Raw genomic sequence first — 19,877 nt, forward strand, 5'->3', positions numbered from 1 at the left:
CTGTCATTCACCAATTCATTCAGGCTGTCTGCATCCTTGCACTGAAGTCATCTGTAAACTGGCTATTGCTAGAGATTGTAGAACCAAGATACTTTAATTGGATACTCTTGGTAGATTTTCTCCATCCATGTTGATGGTCTCAACTTCCAGAGGATCTGATGTAATGTACACAGTTTTCTTTTTGTCGAGTCACAGGCCCTACCATGCAAGTCGATCCTTCCACTCACAGCAAAAATGACATCATCAGTGTACAGAAGTGTGTATGGTAGTGGCATGTGCAGTCCCGCATCACAGAGGAATACATCATCTGTGAAAAGTCTGAGGTTACTATCAATATTGTTTGCAAGGTTGTTAATAAACAACAATGAACAGCAATGTTCCCAACACACTTCTCTTGGAAACAAGTGAAGTCACCTCTGCATTTGTTCGTTACTCTCCATCCTAGGTAATATGCTGTGTCCTCCCTCTGAAAAACCCACAGTCCAATCACAAATTTTGCATTATGCCCTCATAAATTTGCACCTTGCCTTGCCTTGATCCATATCTCTCAAGACTTCATGTGAGAAAACTGTGAGATGGGTATCACATGACATTTTTTGTCATGAGGAGATCATGCTATTCGAGATACTTCACTCTGAGTTCAGAATATGTTTTAAGACTCCACAGCAAATTTATGCCAAGTATACTGGATGGTAGTTTTGTGAAGCACTTCTGTTACCCTTCTTGTAGATAGGTGTGACCTGTCCTTTCTTCCAACTGATGGGCACAGTTTTTTTTCCAAGGGATCCACAGTAGTTTATGGTTAAAAGAGGGGCTAAGTGAGCTGAAATTCAGTATTGAATCTGATAGGAATTTTGCCAGGCTCTAGATATCGCTTTGATTTTAATGATTTCAGTGTAACACCACTGATACTAAAATATATATATCCCTCATCTTTGCAGTGGTGGCAGAATAAAACTGGGGGACTACTTGTACATTTTCCTTTGTAAAAGGACAACTGAAAACAGAGATCAGAGTTTCTTCTTTCATCTTGCTACCCTCAATTTCAGTTCCTGTCTCCTTCATGGGTGCCTGGACACCAACTTTGGTTTCTATAATTTGATGTAGTTGGCATTGATGGCAGGAACAGAAAGTAGTTTTTTTTTTGTGTGTGTGTGTGTGTGTGTGTGTGTGTGTGTGTGTGTGTGAGAGAGAGAGAGAGAGAGAGAGAGAGAGAGAGAGATGTTGGTCTTCTTTAGAGCGCTTGGTGATTTCATGGCTTGTTGAAAGTACCAGCAACCAAAAGAACACAATGTGGCTCCCTTTTTTAAACAGCTGGCAAGTATAAGCTACTTTTTACCACCCATACCATTATCACAGTCTGTTGTAAGTGATGGAACAAGTTACATAGTTACATACAAGAATCCTCGGTGGGATGTAGGCAATCATGACGTGGAATTTCGGTGAAGTTGGATGCAGGTGGAATCCAGAAAGTAGTAGTATGAGCCTGCAGGAAGTGGCTGAGGGATGATATCCTCATAAGTAAATAAGAGACTGGGAGGAGAGCAATTAAATTGTTGAGATGTCGTACGGGTTTGGTGCAGTCAACTTATTAAACCAACTTTTTATAGACTGTTTTGTCTTATTTTTGTCTCACTTATTTCTGCCTTCCTTGTATGCTTACATAAATGTTCCAACAGACTGTGGTGTTCTATAATTCTTGGATAAGGACTCATTAATTGTATAACAATAGAGATTATTACTTTCTGTGGTCCTATCCTATACAATGTCAACTATTTGTCACAGGGAAACTAGAGGGACTGAAGTAACCATTGACAACCTTCAAAATATAATTATAAGAGAAGAATTATGGGAGCATTCAAACACTTGCAGTGGCTAACCATTTCCAATGAGATGACAGCTGTCAGTCTGGTCTTGAACAGTTGGTAGAGAGACTGAGAAGGGGGTATAAAATCGTTTTCTATAGTACTACGGATGTGGAAAACATTATTTCTCAAACAATAATGTTTAATTTATTTTTGATAAATGCACTCTGAAGTATTCTACTGTGATTTTTTCTTCAACAATCCTTCAAACATTCCAGTCATGTCTTTGTTTTTGGTGTCGTGTGGTGATGACCCAACTTTAGGAATTTTGACAAAGGGTGAGTAGATTTAAGCTGTAAATCAATTTAATAACTTTACAAAGCACGAGAATTTACTGAAATCCACTGTATCAAGTTGTTCCAGCTCAAATATCTGTCCTCATACCCCCAGGGGACCACAGGCAGCAGTGGACAAATAGGGCAGTCAGGGAGTTGGTCGTAATCTATGCAACCACATGCCCCAGCTGAGATGGCACAGACGGGTAAATGGCACACGGGTGTGGTAGAACTAGATCTGAATATGGTGGAATAGGTGCAGCAGGTAGCCTACACCAACTGCACCTGCCTGGACTGAGGGGCACTCACAGGTGACCATGTCCCATGCAGCAGCATTGGAGCAGTCTGCACTATGTCATCATATGCTTTATGCACAGCTCTCGTTACAAATGGGCCACCTGCTTTTGACTTGTGTGTCTGCCCTGAATTCCTTCCTTAGGATCTCCAAGAAAAGAATTGATTTTTTTTAACTTTTGCGTACTGCTAAGAAATTAAAAAGGCTTTTATTGTTTCTCATTACTTTGCTTAATAAAAATTTATCTAATGTCTAAGTGACAATAACCATAAACTTTCAGAGCCACTCTTCTCTCTGTGGTGGGTTTAAGCTAAGTAATCCAAGTTAGACAATTTAATTACATCTGTGTACTGAAACTGTCAACATGCTCTGAACAACTGTGTTTCATACTGGTTGTGGCATGCTGGTGGACTACTGATGGTGGTGACACTGGAAAGCTATATTCTCCATGGTCAAGTGCCTCTCCAGTACCACCTCAATGCATTGTTTTACATCTACAGACGGTTGCTTAAGCTCAACATGACTGACAGATGGCAATAGTGATACAACTGATTTTGTAATGGCATGTCATTAAATGTTCACTCAAAAAGTACACAGAGGCCAATTGCTGAAAGTAGGTGTGTGTAGTCACATTATTACTGATAGCTACTACCAAACAAAAATGTGGCCACTGGCAATGGGGTACGCACATTGGATGGCTACTATAAACATTTTGGTCTTTAGTGATGAATGTTACTGCAGTACTGAAGAAGACATCTCTGTCACAATTATCATTGCGCCACAACCTTGGTGAGCACACATGGAACAGAATATGAGAAGACCAGTCTGATCTGGACAAGAATTATGTGGAGCCTCACTGCTAGGCAGAGTGGGGGATTCTATGAACCCATAGGAAGTCTACATTTTAAAAGAGGGTTCATCTATGCCTAGCTGCTCATATTCCTCAACGAATGGCTGAACTGGTTATTAAGCTATCTTCAGCAAGGCTCTATAATACAGCTATTTATGATTGTCTCACACATTCATTGTTTTGATCAATATTTTTAACTGTCATTTGTGCAACAAGTATGGACAACTATGTTAATTACAGCATTTAATTAGAAATATAGTCCATTATTTCAGAGTTGCCTACCTTTGTTGTGCAACATAGCTTTTACCAGCATCTATCATTAATCCACACATCTTTAGAACCTGGAAAGAAGAGTGCCTTTTAGTCACAGGAAATTTTTATCACATATGAAGCTATCACTTAATGTGGTGTACTTACCTTATCCAGTCGTTGCTCCAGTTGCTCTATATCAGCTTCTTGCTCTTCGAGTTTTGCTCTGAAACAATGCAAAATAAATAAATGAAAAATTTCATGTGTCAAAAAACTGATATTCAAAAAATGAACGTATATCAAAGGCACTATGCAAAGAGTTCATTTATCAGTCAAAATGTTCTATTTTGCCTGAGTAATATTTCTACGGACATTGTTCAATAACACAGTTTAAAATACTTGCAAGCCTTTTGCTATCAGGCAGCCACAGAAAAAGGAGGGAGGGATTACGAAGGCACACCACACAGCAAATAATCTGAAAATAAGCAAGTGTTTCACAGCTGAAACATCATCCATACATTTAAAAGTTTTTGGGGCATTGTTCCAGGAAAACAGTGATCTATTGAAATTATAACTTGTTTAGTAAACACAGTCTTGGTCACATTTAAGTTGTTAATTTTTATTTATAGATGAAGAGTTTCGATCTTCTAATGAGATCATCATCAGAGATCTACATTCCTTTACAACAGTAGGAATAGCTTCCGTGGGGTAGGTCTGTCCCTGCTGGTGTGAAGAATACTGTACTAGTGTTCTCCACACAAGCACGGATGGGCCTGCTCCACACAAGCAACTCCTACTGTCATCAAGGAATGTAGATCTGATGATCTTTTTAGAAGACTGAAAACAGTCATCTACAAATAAAAATTAACAACTTCAATATTATCAACACTGTGTTTACTGAGTAAGATCTATACATTTTCTTATTGGGCTTTAAAACCTGGAACAATACAGATGAAAAGATAACAGAAGTTCAGTAGGCTTACACAAAATTTGATCAGGGCATATGCAGATATTCAGGGGATCAAATTCATGACCTTTTCATGTGTGTTTCATTACCTCTTTAGTTACATCATGACTTCTCAAAACTATGCATGTTACAATATAAAAAAAAAAAAAATTATGAACCTGAGAGCTGATTGAAACGAAATCTGACTGCAATAATTCTTGTATCACTTAAACTGTATGTCAGCATGAATAACACAATTACGTATGACTTTTAACAATAACATGAAAAGGATCATTGCTACTCAACATACAGTGGAGACACTGAGTCACAGATAGGCACAACGTTCAGCCAATGTGTGTGTGTGTGTTAGCTGCATTTGCTCACATGCGTGCCCCTAAGTTTTTTAACGAAAGCAATGTTGGCTGACAGCTCACTATCTGACAGTATTTTTGTTGTACCTATCTGCAACTCAACACAACTGCTATATGGTATGTAGCAACTGTCCTTTTCATAATACCGTTACATTCCATCCTGGATTTTCCATTATGTATGACTTTTAGTATACCATTCACCAAATGCTATCAAAACATTAAACTCTCACATAGGATGGATATGACTATTTTCAGATGTATTTATCATCATATCAATTAAAATACAAATTAAAAACATAGTAATGTAGTAAAAACTTACAATTTCCATTAAGACAATTTAACAATTTTGAAGATAAAAAATTTATATCAAATGTTAAACTTCACAGTACAAGATTTATTGTTTAAGTTTCTTAGCTAAAACTTGAAATTTCATCTAAAACTTCAGCATGTTCTTTTGCCTTTTCAATAATTATTCTTTTTTTCATTTCTGAGTTCTTTTATTTCTTGAATTACTGTGCTTTTAAGATTGGTCACTTCATTTTAATCAGATTTCTTCTTTTTTAAGGCTTCTACATTTTTCATGAGGCATTCTTCACAGTTAGTATCATTAATTTTGTAATATCCACATTAAGTCATTTCTCACTATTGAATTAACCACCTAATGACTGTATTGCATTGTAAACACTTCTTTCTGCAACAATTGTATCTCCTTCTAAGCTTTCAATCAAAACTTTTTTTCTTAAAAGAAAAGTGTTTTTCAACTACATCGTTTCTATGAAACATGTATAACAGCTTCTGCACAAACTTGATGAAGTCATGCTCATACTGTGCAATAAATTTGTCAGAAAGTGATCAAGTTTGTCCTCCTTAGGATTGAACTGGTCAGTTGTCACAAAATTTAAAGTATTCTCTCTTCACTATGTCAGCTGTTAATACAGTAACCATTTTTATTTATTTTTTTCCATAAATTCTTCGATTGCAATTTTCATTTTAGAATTTCTCAAAATGAACTTCGGATGATAAACATGAGCCACTTTGAGTACTTTAATTTCAGCAGTTTTTAGATACACACTTCGCAAAATAAATGTGCACTTATTTCTGAAATAAGGATATACTTTTCCATGTAGTCCTTGCTAGCAGCTTTGGCACCAAATTCAGTACCTACATAGTGACTTGTTTTATGACTATGTGCTTTTATAACAACAAGAGCAAGTAATTTGCTAGAATTTGTCACCACTTCCATAACAGTTTTCTTTCTGAACTGAGAAGCAATGCTATATATCAAACAGAACAAATCTTTGTACAACAAGAGGAAGAGGGAGTCATTTGGCTGATACTTAGTTAAAACACCTCGAGGTCAACTGATAATGATACAAGAAATTCAAGTCTTGCCCAAAGGAATTTACTTCCTAAGTGATGTTTAATTTTTTTCAAAGTTTCTTTTTTCAGTTGGTCTTTTACGTACTTCAGCAACAGACTTCTTCAAATGTGGAATAAGTTCAAGTGCTTTCTTCATGACTTCAATATTTCCAACCCATTCTACAGAACAAAATATGACATTAAACTTGGAAAATTCAGTGGTATTTGAGAAGGCTGCCCTCCTCTAAGGAAAATCCTTCATAAACTACCAGATCATCCTAAGAAACTCATCAACATTCCAACCACTTTTATTATGAGCAGTTTTTAAGGCTCCATCAATTACATGAAATGAAGCAAGTGCTACAATGATAGATTTGTAATTGATTATATTCTTCTATGATTAGAAATGCTTACAAATTGTGCAACATTTTCAACTTCACATTTGGCCCAGCCACTAAAATTTGAATTATAGTCTCAGGTGACATATTCAAAATATTCATACCCCCCAGGAAATTGACTGTGACTCAGAAGATGTGGCAAAACTAAAAAACAAATATGTTTAGTATCTTGTAGATATAGACTGATTTTGTTCATTCCAGAAACAAACCACAGATCCATCTATCCTTTAGGACAACTTTGTTCGGACTCTCATTATACAACACGTGAAAGAATTCCACTTCCCTGACTTTCTTAGCTAGGAGATTCTAGAAATGAGGGCCAAGTAACTGTATTTTTTGGGAATTATGTTCTCAAGAAACATAATGTGGAATATGTCTATTGTGTTTCCAGAACTTCTTACTGGTGGCTGAGATACGACTTTGTTCATAGCCCACATAATGTCAGATTTTATCATCTCACAAATAACTAAATAAATGTTTCAATGAGTTTGGTTTGGAACTCTTTTCAACTGAAGTTTCAGAGGTTGTAGGAGGAGCAAGTGATTGTAATTTGTTACTGCCATTCAAATTCTGTTCAGAAGAAACTTGTGACTGTGCTGGAACTACTACTACTACTACTACTACTACTACAACAGCAGCAAAAGACAAGTTGTTTTGTTGCCTTGAAACTAATGAATGAACCAACACTGGATGTGTTTTTACACATGAAATGCCACCGGCACTAATGTCAAAGTCACATTTACGCAAAATGTTCAACAGGTGCCAAGTTATAGCCTGCGAGTAGTACCAACATGGAATAGGAAATGTTTTGGTTAGCAAGAAATCGATTTTACTCTGAAAAGCCTTAACATCTTTAAAATGGGATTAAAATCACAATAGTTTATACTTATTATTAAAAACCTTTAAGGAAATGTGTTTCCAAAGAAAGATGTGGACTAAATAGATTTAAACAGAAGTGAGAGGGAACCGAATTAGAGAAACAGCTGTTCTAACTGATAATATTCTAGCAACACATGAGATGGCAGCACTGTAAAGGGTTGACATACAATTTATACATTATTTCTACTAGGTTTGTATCACATGTAAGTCAATGGAGTCACACCTCCAAATTTCTCAATTGCCTCTCAAGGTTTAAAACCACAGCAACAGAGCTTTTGGTAACATGGCTTGCACAGATGGACACTTTAGTCTCCTGCACATAAAGACTTTTGAGTTCTGGTGAACCTTTATATATAATTTTGTATTAAATGGGCTGCTAGATACAACATTTTTGGGGGTAGCTCTAACTCGCTACTCCCTTATAAAGCCAAGTCTGACTGACAGACAAAAATTCACAACCACCCACTCCATTTCATTACTTTTGCATTACTGTCATGACCACTTGTTTATTTTCATTACTTTCATGATCTGTAGACCCTCTGGTGATAAAGGGAGAGTAAGGAACACTTACACGGACTCTAAAGAGGATACGCATGAAGTATTACACAGAATAGAAAAGCACAGAGAAAGTGAAAAAGCCACTGTGATAACAGATATGAAGGCAAATTTCTGGTAAATTTAATTGAAACAGTAGGAAAGTTGTCAACTAATACAACTGTTGGTACGTGACACTCTCATGATGGCTGTTTAATCTTGACTGAAGGATGTCACAGGATTCACATTAACAGATAAAGTTCAGATGCATGCAATGTTTAAGCATTTTCATTTAAAATTTGGACAGTGTTGCAGATGCAAAATGTGATTTCACTCCTTCATTGGCACTCTGCATCAACACACCAACATTTAGTAGTGTTTATTAATTGATGACATAAAGGCTATACATGAATCCGTGATAATATTCAGCATTTTTTGTGTAACTATCCACCTTTATTGCACATTATTATGTAATTCACAATACAACTAGTTTTGGTTTACTCCCATCATCAGATTTGTTCAAAATGGAAAAAAAACACTTATACAAAAGAATAAATAAAAGTAAACTATATGAATATGCATTTGCATACACTATTGATAACAACTGAGCACCCTTGCCAAACACTGACTAATATCACACGAACATTCAGTGCACATTAATCTGTGATTTCTGTCATCAACAAAAGCTCTGGAAAAATTAAGAACAGTGTGAGAAGTAATTATGCATGCTTGAAAATTGAGTTTACAAAATTACTTGTCCTTAATACTGGAGTGGTTACAAGGTGTATGCTGAAAGTAATCTCCACTTGAGAGAGAGAAATGTGCACTCCTGGCATAATTTACAAATTGTCTTCAGTAACCGATGGAATGAATGCTGACTACAGCTATATCCACCCAAATGAATGAAACATCAACAAAGTTAATTGTTAGTCGATAGATGGGAAGGGTGTTTTTTTTTTATTTTTTTATTATTATTAGAATAATGGGAGATTGATAACAACAAGAATAGTCTGGAAGCACAGAACATAACATTTCTTAGCACAATATCAATGAGATCTAAAATTCCTATCTTTGACACCTTGTATTTGTGGTCACTGACTGAATTTAATTAAAAGTAAATAGCTATTTTATGGAATGGAACTGCAATGCATTTTACAGTGGAAGCACTGACATCTGTGTAGGATGCCTGTTGGGTGTTCTTACAGATCAGTATCAGAACTCTATAGTTTTGCACATAAAAGGTTTTTCTTCAAAGCAGACAAATCCTGTGTTATTCTTTTGTTTGTTTCAGATTGGATTCCACTTCCATTTCTACAACTCTTTCCATCCCTAAATTGCTTGTATGGCTCATGGATTCCAGAAATGAGCATAATGCAGTTAATGAAGGCCCTAGTAACAGATTGATATGAAGTGCAGCCTAAGATTTACATTAGAATGTCATACGATAGTTTTGTTGAGAGTTGGAAAAGCTAAAGAATGTATTGTGACAAGGTATGGTGTTGGTTCAAATGAAGAGTGTGGACATAGTCTTGTCTGCAACATAGTCACAGGTCCAATTTCACTGTGAGTTGGCAAAATGGCATCAAAGGCTTCAGTTAAACCAATTAGGTTATATTATTTCTCATAGTTATATGATAGGGCTGGATCTTCCTATTGAAAAATAAAAACATAAATAAAAAATTGTTAGTGTTCTGTTATCTTCCAATTAGTGGGTCTATTACGTCACACAACCACAACACCATTAACTTATGCCACAGGGTGAAGCAGACACCCAGTACTGTGGGTTCAGCTGACCCATCTGACGTATTTGACAAAAAGCAATTACTTGCCCGATGTGGTACCAACAAAAAATTAGAGAAAGTTCACATCATCATCTACTTATTACCATTACTAATACTATGACATCAGGATGGGAAACTCAATCCTGTGAACAGGTTGACGAGCCATTGTGGCACACGAAGCAGGTGAGAATGTTGACAAAGTATTTGAAAAAGGTGATTAAAATGTGACAAAATTTTTAAACAAACAGGAGTGGCACAAATGAAGTGTTTTCATTTCTGATAATCATCTACCAAAAACACAGGTAAAATGATAATATATTTTTATATTATGCTTCTGGATGGGATATGGCATTTTTTTCATACATATTTATTAAAATATGTAGGTACATTGGTAATTCAATACTGGTAATCTTAATTCACTAACAAAATCTACAGCACATTTTCATAACTACCTAATGACATTCCACAGCTCAGTACTGGAAAAACATCAACAAAATATTTTTGGATTAGGCCTACTGTTTCTAAGAAATATTAGCAAAAAATGAAGTAATCATGCTGGACATTTTTCCTCAAGATTTTTGTGAACCTAACAATTTGTGAGTATGTGCAGAGAAAGAAAATGAGGGTATTGTGCCAAATAATATCTCATAGTCAAAGCACTTTTTAAAAATCGTTTGGGCATCGCTGCCTCGTCTTCTACCAATGTGTGCCTCAAAATGGAATATCTTCTCCCTGTGTCCACACTTTCAAGGGATAATATAAGAGAAGCCTTAACAAGTTTTAACATTTGGATATTTTAACTCTGTGCGATGAGTGTTTTGGAGATACGTAACTGTCAATACCATTGTGATCTAAAGCTGGGCCATATTTTTCAAACTGTACAACCTTTCAGTCATCTAATTAGTAAACTTGCTAGACATCAAAAGGCAGCATTGTTAAAACCTTTAACATGTCACTCCAGCTTCCCCTCTTTATTCTTTGTTTGTTGACTAAAAACTTAAAACTTTTCAGTGACGTACTTGATAAATCATGTCTTTATAATGTTTGCAAGCTACTACATAATGCTTTTTGGCTTCTTTAGAAATCACAACTTGTCACATTCTTCCAGTTTGCTAAACTCTTTGGTTACTTGTCCACAACAACTTGTCATTGAAGAGGAAGCAGATTGTCCCAATGCAAAGAGTTTGTTATGAAGAACATCACAAATGCTCTGAATTTTGCACAAAGTAGAAACCATCAAAACACGAGCCAAAAAGATTTGAAGTATGTTTTCTATTTCTGTATGGAACTTGGAAATCAAATGTATTTGGCTTTGAAAATGTGTGAAATTACTGAATAGTTCCACAAAAGAACTTAGGGAATGAAGTTCTGCCTTCGGTAAAGATTTTTTAAGGGGAGTTGGAATGCCGGAAAATGGAAAAAATTCACATTTTCAGTTTTTAACCTTATAACTTAATTTGAAATTTTCTGCTTAAAATGGTGCAAAATTTGTTAAGAAATTCCAATTGGAAGTATTTTTATTTAATTTTTCAAAATTACATGTGCGCCCAGCAAAGTTACCCATCTTGTGATTTGTACACATTTAAATCTTCGCATTTCCGAAAACATTACATATAGAAGGCTGTGGATTTCACTCTTCAGTTGTAGAATCTTTGATCCTTCCATAGGTACCATTGTTTTTACGACTAGCTGTGTTTATTGTTCAGTTTTTGATCTGTGAGTGTTTGTTTTGAGCCTCGAGTTTAGTTTGTCGCTCATTTGGAGTTTGTTATCTGTCTTGTTTTGACTTTCAGTGGTGAGTGCGTAGTTTCTACGATGCCTAGGAGTGCATCATTATTTAAAAAGCGAAAGTTTCGCGGTAATAGATTTACAAATAACGTTTGTTCAAGTGATTCTGCTTCAGCACCTGTTGATGCTGGTGAAAGTTCTGACGTTTGTACAGCTGAGATGTGTGAAGGAGACACGCCCACCAGTGCATCAAAAAAGAAGTTATCAAACTGTGCAAGTGAAATTACAGATGAAGCTTCTAATGAACAATATGTTTTAGTCGACTTTCCTGTTTTTACTGAGTTTATGAAGAAATGTTTGTGTTGTAATCTTTGTGGAGGTTCTTTTGATATGAACATAACAAAATCTATAGGACTTTCCTGCAAAATTGCTATAGTTTGTGCCAGTTGTGAAAATGAGACCTGTTTTTGGAGCTCTAAAACATGCAGTAGCAATTTGTTTGAGAGTAATATCAGGCTAATGTATGCAATGAGAGCAATTGGTAAAGGACATACTGCTGCTCAAACATTTTGTGCCATAATGAATCTTCCACCTCCACCTGCTAAAATTGACAATTACACTGAAGTGATAGGAGATGCTGTTCAGTCTGTAGCAGATTTATCAATGAAAGCTGCTGCCAGTGAAGCAAAATATATAAATGAAGGAAACCCAGATATCCCTGTTGCTTTTGATGGAACCTGGCAGAAAAGGGGTCACACATCCAAAAATGCTGTTGCTACTGTTACTAGTGTGGACAGCGGTAAAGTTTTGGACTATGAAGTGCTCACTAAACATTGTTACCATTGTGCATCTGGTAAGATAGAAGCAGCTCACATATGTAGCAAGAATTATGAAGGTACGAGTGGAGGCATGGAGGCTGCCGCTGCTGTGAAAATGTTTAGCAGATCAGAAAAAGAACGGGGAGTATTTTACACAAAATTCCTTGGAGATGGGGACTCCAAGGCATACAAAAGTGTTACAGAATCCATGCCATATGTCAATAAGACAATAACTAAACTAGAATGTGTCGGTCATGTTCAGAAACGAATGGGCACTCGTCTAAGGAAACTGAAACAGAATCTGAAGGACAAAATTTTGTCAGATGGTAAAACCATTAGAGGTCGCCTGTCAGATAAAATTATAAATGAATTACAACAATACTATGGTATGGCAATAAGAAATAATGCAAATAATTTGCAGGAAATGAGACAAGCTGTATGGGCCACATATTTACATCGATCATCAACTGATGATAATCCTCAACATTTTGCTTGTCCAGATGGTCCTCAGTCATGGTGCAATTATAGAAAATCTCAAGCTACTGGGGATCCTTATCACCATAAAAATTATATTCCATTGGCTGTTATGGAAGTAATTAAACCAATATATAGAGACTTGGGGCATCCTGATCTTCTGCGAAAATGTCTTCATGGTTGTACCCAGAATCAAAACGAGTCGTTCAACAACCTCATTTGGACTCGTGTACCTAAGAATGTATTTGTTGGGATAAAAACATTGAAATGGGGAGTCAGTGATGCTGTTATTTCATTCAATGATGGTCATATGGGTAGGCTAAAGGTCATGGCAAGGCTCGGCATTGCTCCTGGTATCAACACCATCAGAGGTCTTCAGCTTCTGGACAGCGTGCGAGTAAGGAAGGCTCAGTATGCAGCTGAATTTAATACAAAAAAAGCAAGGGCAGCAAGGAGAAGAAAGCTTCTAGGTGAAGAAGAAGAACTAGAAGATGACCCTGATTACTCTGCTGGACACTTTTGATAATAGAATAAAAGGTATTTGTGAATTTTCATAATAAATTACTTTAATCGCATTTTCTGGCATTTGACATTTTTAGTGTTACATGTACCTTTATCTCATAAACCACTCAACCAACAACATTCAAATTTTCAGAAATGCTGCAAAACAGTTCAAAGAGGCCACTGAACTAGAATCATGACAAGAACTGGCTTATTCTCTGAACTAGGGAAGTTTATGTTATACTTTTTCCAATAAAAAATGGCTTAATGGTAAAAAATTCATAAATACTATACCAACAAAAAGAAAACATTGGTTCTAGTTCAGTGGGCTCACAATATATGCTGAAAACCTCTGCCAGAATTTCAAAGTTCTGAAGATAATAGTTCCAAAGAAAAAGGTACACAAAGTTAGCAAATTTAACATTGGCGAGATAGGGCATTCCAACTCCCCTTAAAGCATTCACAATGGCTTTGTAAGATTTGGACTGAACATGGACTGAACAGTAGCAGAATTATTTTTCAGATGTGCATACTTAAGGAAGTAAAACCAAATACTATCCTATTGTTAGGAAATCCTGTTGGCAGAAGGTGCTACAGTACTCCACCTTATGGTTGTATACCGCAAAAACTTGTGGTGTGGAATGTAAAACTCAGACTGAATTCCTTCAAATTCTTCCCAGCAAACAGGCTAACCACTGAAACAATGGTAAATACTGATGAGAACTTCAGATGCTTCTTCACCTGAACACTCCATGGCCTTTACATAGGCATTACACATCATTCGAATATTGCAAGTTCTGGAGTTTATAAATTGTCTGCCTTGGGTCTACTTAACTATCTTAAAAGCCTAAACACTTTTTTATTGACATTAGGTCTGCTGATCCTCACATGAGGCATTTATCTAGGGACAAGTTGGCTTCAGAAAGTGCTTCACATATGTTTCACCACTTGCTTTGCCAATAATTTAACTTCTTCAGTGACCCATTGTTACGTAACACCAAATGTGACCAAAACATAATGGTTGCTTGTAATTATTTTCTATCTTTAACACTGGTAGTTTCATCAGAACTGAGGTTGTAAGATGATGAACGTGCATTTTTTAGTGTATGTTCTGGAAATATGGTGCCAGTCCATCAGTTATTAGAAATCCTTCTTTGGCACAAGTGAAAAATGTTCAGGAACACTATCATCTAAAAAATGTTACAAATATCATCTGACAAATCCATATAGAGGAATTTGAATCCACTGGTTTAATTGTCCAAATCTATTCCGTCGTAGCGGAACTATTCTTGGGTCTTAACACAGGTACTGCTGTCACACATACTGCATACGTATGACAAACAGCAGTGAGAGTTAGCAACCCATAAAAGTGCTGTATCAAAGTTCTCAAAGCAGTGATAAGTCTTGCGAACTACTCATGGTACAAGGAAAAAATATACATAACAAAATCAGAGTTACAGAAACTTGGTCACCGTTTAGCACATATACAAATTTCTCCAACTCTCCATGGTTACAAACTTCTGATACAGACTTTGCAAGTAATACAAGGGCCATTTCGAAAGTCCCATACACTGCCCACATGCAACTGTTATAGTGATGTGATCAAGTTTAAATTCATGTAAATTGTGAGTGAGACTTTAGGCATTATGTTTGTGATGGGTGTGTGGGAACAGTGTGGTGGGTGTAGCACAGCATCATGGTCGTCTGTTTCCATGGAGGTCGGTTAAGCACTGAAGACAACCCAAGAAGTGGAAGCCCATCAACTGCAACAGACGGAAATATGGAAGCGTCCGATCCCTTCCGTCTGCTTTGACCCATGACGTCACAAATATGGCGGAAATGACCATAAACCACGATTCCAATATGGCGCATATAAAGTCGTTACGTACACATTATGAGGACAAAAATACATCGAAAAACAAACACACACGTTCCACAAAAAGCCTAATGACACTAACGGGACAAGTGCGGGAAATAGCCTAAACACATATTATCTGGAATCTGACACTTCCCTTGACCTATATAGCTCAACAGCAGCTCCTGATCTCATAAATTGGGATCGAACACTTCCCTTGACCTATATAGCTCAACAGCAGCTCCCGATCCCATAAATTAGGACCTAACACTTCCCTTGACCTACAGGCTACAGCTCAAAAACATCTCCTGATACCAATACCAACATTCACAGCCACACACTGGGATCGAACACTTCCCTTGACCTGTTATCCTTACGACATCTCCACATACAGCCATCCATGGTCCGAGACACCGGAACTTTAAGTAAGCCTCATTTCTTCACTACATACTGAACACTTCACAACTTCATCCAAAAATCCGAATAGTGAGAAGAAATTTTATTAGAGACAACGCACTGTTCCCCATCATAGCCGACAACCGAAAACTGTTGACCCTGTCAGTCATATCCATACCTACCAAAGACATAAAAAAAGTAATTTACCAAAATTCACACACGACACTACACTCGCAAACTAAACCAAAAATATCACCTAACACACCACCAGAGAGCACCACCGATCGCATCAAAACGACACCTAAAAACACTGCCACTCTCACAAACTAAATTCCGCACTGTCGTGACGTTACACACCACAACAGCCTTACGTCACGGGTCAAAGCCGACTGGTGGGATCGGACACTTCAGTCGACCACAACAGACTACACCTCAGAAGTTACTGTTAGTGATATTTTGAGAGAAGATCAACAAAAGACATGTGAGGAACTTGCATATGAGGACATATTGTCTGTCACTTCGGTTTGCAGAATCATAACTGGAAAGTTAAAGATACGAAAAGCTGCTGCCAGATGGGTTCCACAGGATTCGAGTGATGAGTAGAAAGTAGGTTGCAGAAGAATTGCTTCAACTTTATCTAATAGAAGGAGAGCATTTTTTGAAAAGGACTGTTGTGCTTGATGAAACCCGAATACAAGATTTTGAGCCCAAACTGAAGTTTCAATCTCCGTCAACACAATGGAAAAGTTCAGACTCTCTACTCCTGGAAAATTATGCCTCCACCAAAAAAAGATGAAACTGATGATGATCTCTGGGTATGACATAAATGTAGTCATAGCTACAAATAGGGTGCCCCAGGGGATGTCTGTTTCTGCTTTGTCAAAGAAGACCTGAAATGCTTCCAGCTGGTGTCCTCATTTTGCATGATAATTCAAGACCGTATAGTGCTCTACCAGTGAGATAAGTTCTTGACAAATATGGATGGTAAATACTCCCACTCCCCCATCACCACACCATACAGTCCTGATATGAGCCCACCAGCTCTGATTTGTTTTCCAAATCGAAGGAACAACTCCATGGATAAGGTTTTGATCCAACTGATGAAGCTTCCAGTGAGATGACCCAAGTAATTAGCCAGCTCTAGAATGAAGGTGTCCTGTCAGGAATAAAGAAGTAATCAGTAAACTGTCATAAACAAGAATGGAGGGTATATTGAAGGCTCATGAAGGTGTTTTGTAAAACAAGTTTTTTTTTCTTCAGTTCTATCATGCGAAACTTTTGAAACAACCTTCATACCTTCATGGACTCAGCGTACTTTCATGCAACTACATGGAACTACAACAAATTCAGCAAGAAAGTAAATACAAACTGAACATAAAAATCTTATTACGGCAGCCAGCTAGATAAACAGTTAACTAAAAGTCACACTGATGACGATGTAAAGGCTGGAGAAGGAACACATTTTATTTTTCAAGAATATGGATGAATATTTCCAGTCAAGCACTACTGCAAGGAAACAACTGCTGTTCAACAGAGATTTTCACAAACAGCTGGTCCAAAGTTAGTGAAACAGATAAAAACTGAAAACCATATTTGTCAGTCCCTTAGAACAGGATATTAGGGTTTAACAACTCAATGACAAAAAAGTCATTAGGAACTGTGCATAAAATAATATTGGACAGAAAGTGCATACGAAATTAGCCATGGTCTCTCCAGACATATGACATTAGCCATGGTCTCTCCAAACATATGAAATTAGCCATGGTCTCTACAAACAAACAATCTCAGCAATCACTGAAGGTAGGCTTCCTATACATCCAGGATTAACCTGGACAGTCCTGTCCAGGGTTGCTAAAATGTCTGGGGTTCAAGAGTTTTATGACTGGCAAATAAGACTTTTTTTTAAATATAAATCTTACACCTATAAGCCTATATGTTTGAAATCACATTTTTAAACATTCTTTTAAAGGCGTGCCTCCTTCGGCAAGCCTTGAGTCAAGCACTGGCAGCGGCGGGTAGGTGTGGCTATTGGTTCCACAACAAGTTTTCACTTCACCATTTGGTAACTCAACAGAGTGTTCATGTTGTTTTTGTGTGTTAAGTAATTTGTCATGTGTTTTTGTAAGTAACTCGTCTATATGTTTTTGATATTCTCTCCCTCTGTTATTCAGCTTTCATTAGTCAACTGTTTCACATTATTGGTCTGATATTAATTGGGCACACTATATATACAACTTCACATAATTATAGAAGCCGAAGATTCTTAACTCTTTCGTTAACATGGTGCTCCTTAGGGAAAAAAGATTGAAACTGTGATATTGTGGGACAATACAATATACTGATTAGAAACTGCAATTGTCTCCTCTAGTCTATAGATAACCTTCGCATTATCGAAATTAATAAAAAGAGAAAGATGAAAGAAGTATAAACATATTATATTGATGCCTATCAATTTGTTTTATCATATTATTCACCGTGAAAGGTATGCTAAGACTAGGTGACATGCATATATTAAGAAGACAGATGATTCAGTCATGATTCTCCATAATGCATATTCGTTCTGACTGTTACCCCATCAACAAAACGAAGACAAAATAACACTCATATTTCGTTCAACATGGAGGACTGAAACTACTCCCTGTTTCTCCCTGTGACGCTGGCAGATTACGAAAGATTCTTGGCTGCACAAGCTGCGATAACGTTTTCGGGGCGCTTGATATTTTGGTACCTTTATTGGTATATTAAATGTCCGGTCAATACCTAAGAAGACTTTCAGTGTGTGCTCCAACGGTTGATCGACGAATGATAGGGGGAAATGTTAAACAACGTTGTTTCTTTACAACTGGGTAACTCAACTGGAACTTTTTCAACTCTGAACTGTATCTACTCACCCACAGCGTTATAAGGTAGGTTGTTCAAAACGAATTCACATGGGGGCTGGGGGTAAATTATTTTTGTTCAATTCACAATGAATATGTTATTGTTCGTATTTTACAACACACGTTTGAGAATAACATATCGCTGGGAAGTAATACCACTAAAAACGCCACCTACACGAAAACTGATCGGGCTGTAAAATCGCATCGCTACAGAGAAAACAGTAAACAGTGTGGGATACACAAATAAATAACGTTAAAATGTTTTGAAAATTACAAACTCTGTGAAAATAGTCCATCGATTTGTTCTTATTTTCCTCCTCATGTCTCAATAACGACGATACAATAAAGTGTCACTTTGCGCAAATATGAGATAGCGAATGAACAAATGCAAAATGTCAACTGTCCGCTGCAGCGACTGAGGCATTATGGTTCGCTAATCAATGTTATCAGTATACTGCTGATATGAAAATGTGAGGTTGCTGATAAAGAATATATAAGCGTCGAAAAGAACTCAAATGTCAGGTAGTTTTTCTCACCGAAAACGTGGAGAGTCCCGCAAGCACTCCTCAATTTCAATAATCGCTTCCATGTCGAATACAGCGATCAAAGAAAGCAAACACAAAACTTCAAACTATCAATGAACGCACTCTTCCAACAATTACTGACAGTGTCTCATTTTCTTGTGAATGAATCATCATGTAAGTCAAAACAAATTTGTTTGAAGTGTCATTTCACGTAGTTACAGCACACGCTCACAGATGGCACACCTTCTACAAATACGTGTAACTTACCGTCCAAAGATTACCAACATGTAGCCAGTGATCTCTGCAAGTAGCACTCGAGTACGACCGTGACTCGAGCGTTGAAAATTAACAAGACACACTACATTAGAGACTCTGTTTGAAACAGCACATGAATTCAACTGTCGTCTAGTGAGATTTGATCAAAAGCGTTTCCTATTAAAGAATGATACCATATATCTCGTTGCCCCTCCATATGCTACATCAGTGTAAGAATGTATCGTTCCTTTCGTCAGAGTAAAGGCCAATTCACATCTCACGTCCGTCAAAATGTTCCACAATGCTTTTCAAATAGCAACATCAACACAGGATGTCAAAGAACCGACACGTCACGTCAAGGTTTCTCGGGAAGAAAGTTATAACGGCGTAGTCGTCTGATAAATTGGAATTTTTGCTGCGCTCACTCATGCAACAGCAATGGATTTTATGCTTCTGTATCTTTTTAATTTTTATTATTGTCACTGTGTTTTGTTTTCGTTGAAAACTGCACATGTTCCTCGATGATTTGGATATTTTTTCCAATAAATCTTCTTCCACATGTGAGGTCAGATATCTAAAAGTGCGACATTATTTAGGTTTTACAGTAACGGAACAGAGCTGACCCCACGCTGAGCATAAGTAAAA

General features: G+C 37.0%; 1 protein-coding gene across 1 annotated transcript in view; it reads right to left on the reverse strand.

The window, feature by feature from the left end:
• Nucleotides 1–19,208, reverse strand: part of LOC124789587 (arf-GAP with coiled-coil, ANK repeat and PH domain-containing protein 3) — a 137,792-nt gene extending 118,584 nt beyond the window's left edge. The window contains exons 1-3 of the mRNA XM_047256996.1: nt 18,990–19,208; nt 3,703–3,760; nt 3,568–3,626 (exon numbers count right to left, since the gene is read on the reverse strand). Coding sequence (XP_047112952.1) covers nt 3,568–3,626; nt 3,703–3,760; nt 18,990–19,042 — 170 coding nt within the window. The 5' untranslated portion in view covers nt 19,043–19,208. The remainder of the gene's footprint in view (nt 1–3,567; nt 3,627–3,702; nt 3,761–18,989) is intronic.
• Between the last annotated feature and the right edge of the window lie 669 nt (nt 19,209–19,877).

The sequence above is a fragment of the Schistocerca piceifrons genome, chromosome 3 (assembly GCF_021461385.2).
Source record: "Schistocerca piceifrons isolate TAMUIC-IGC-003096 chromosome 3, iqSchPice1.1, whole genome shotgun sequence".
NCBI lineage: Eukaryota > Metazoa > Arthropoda > Insecta > Orthoptera > Acrididae > Schistocerca > Schistocerca piceifrons.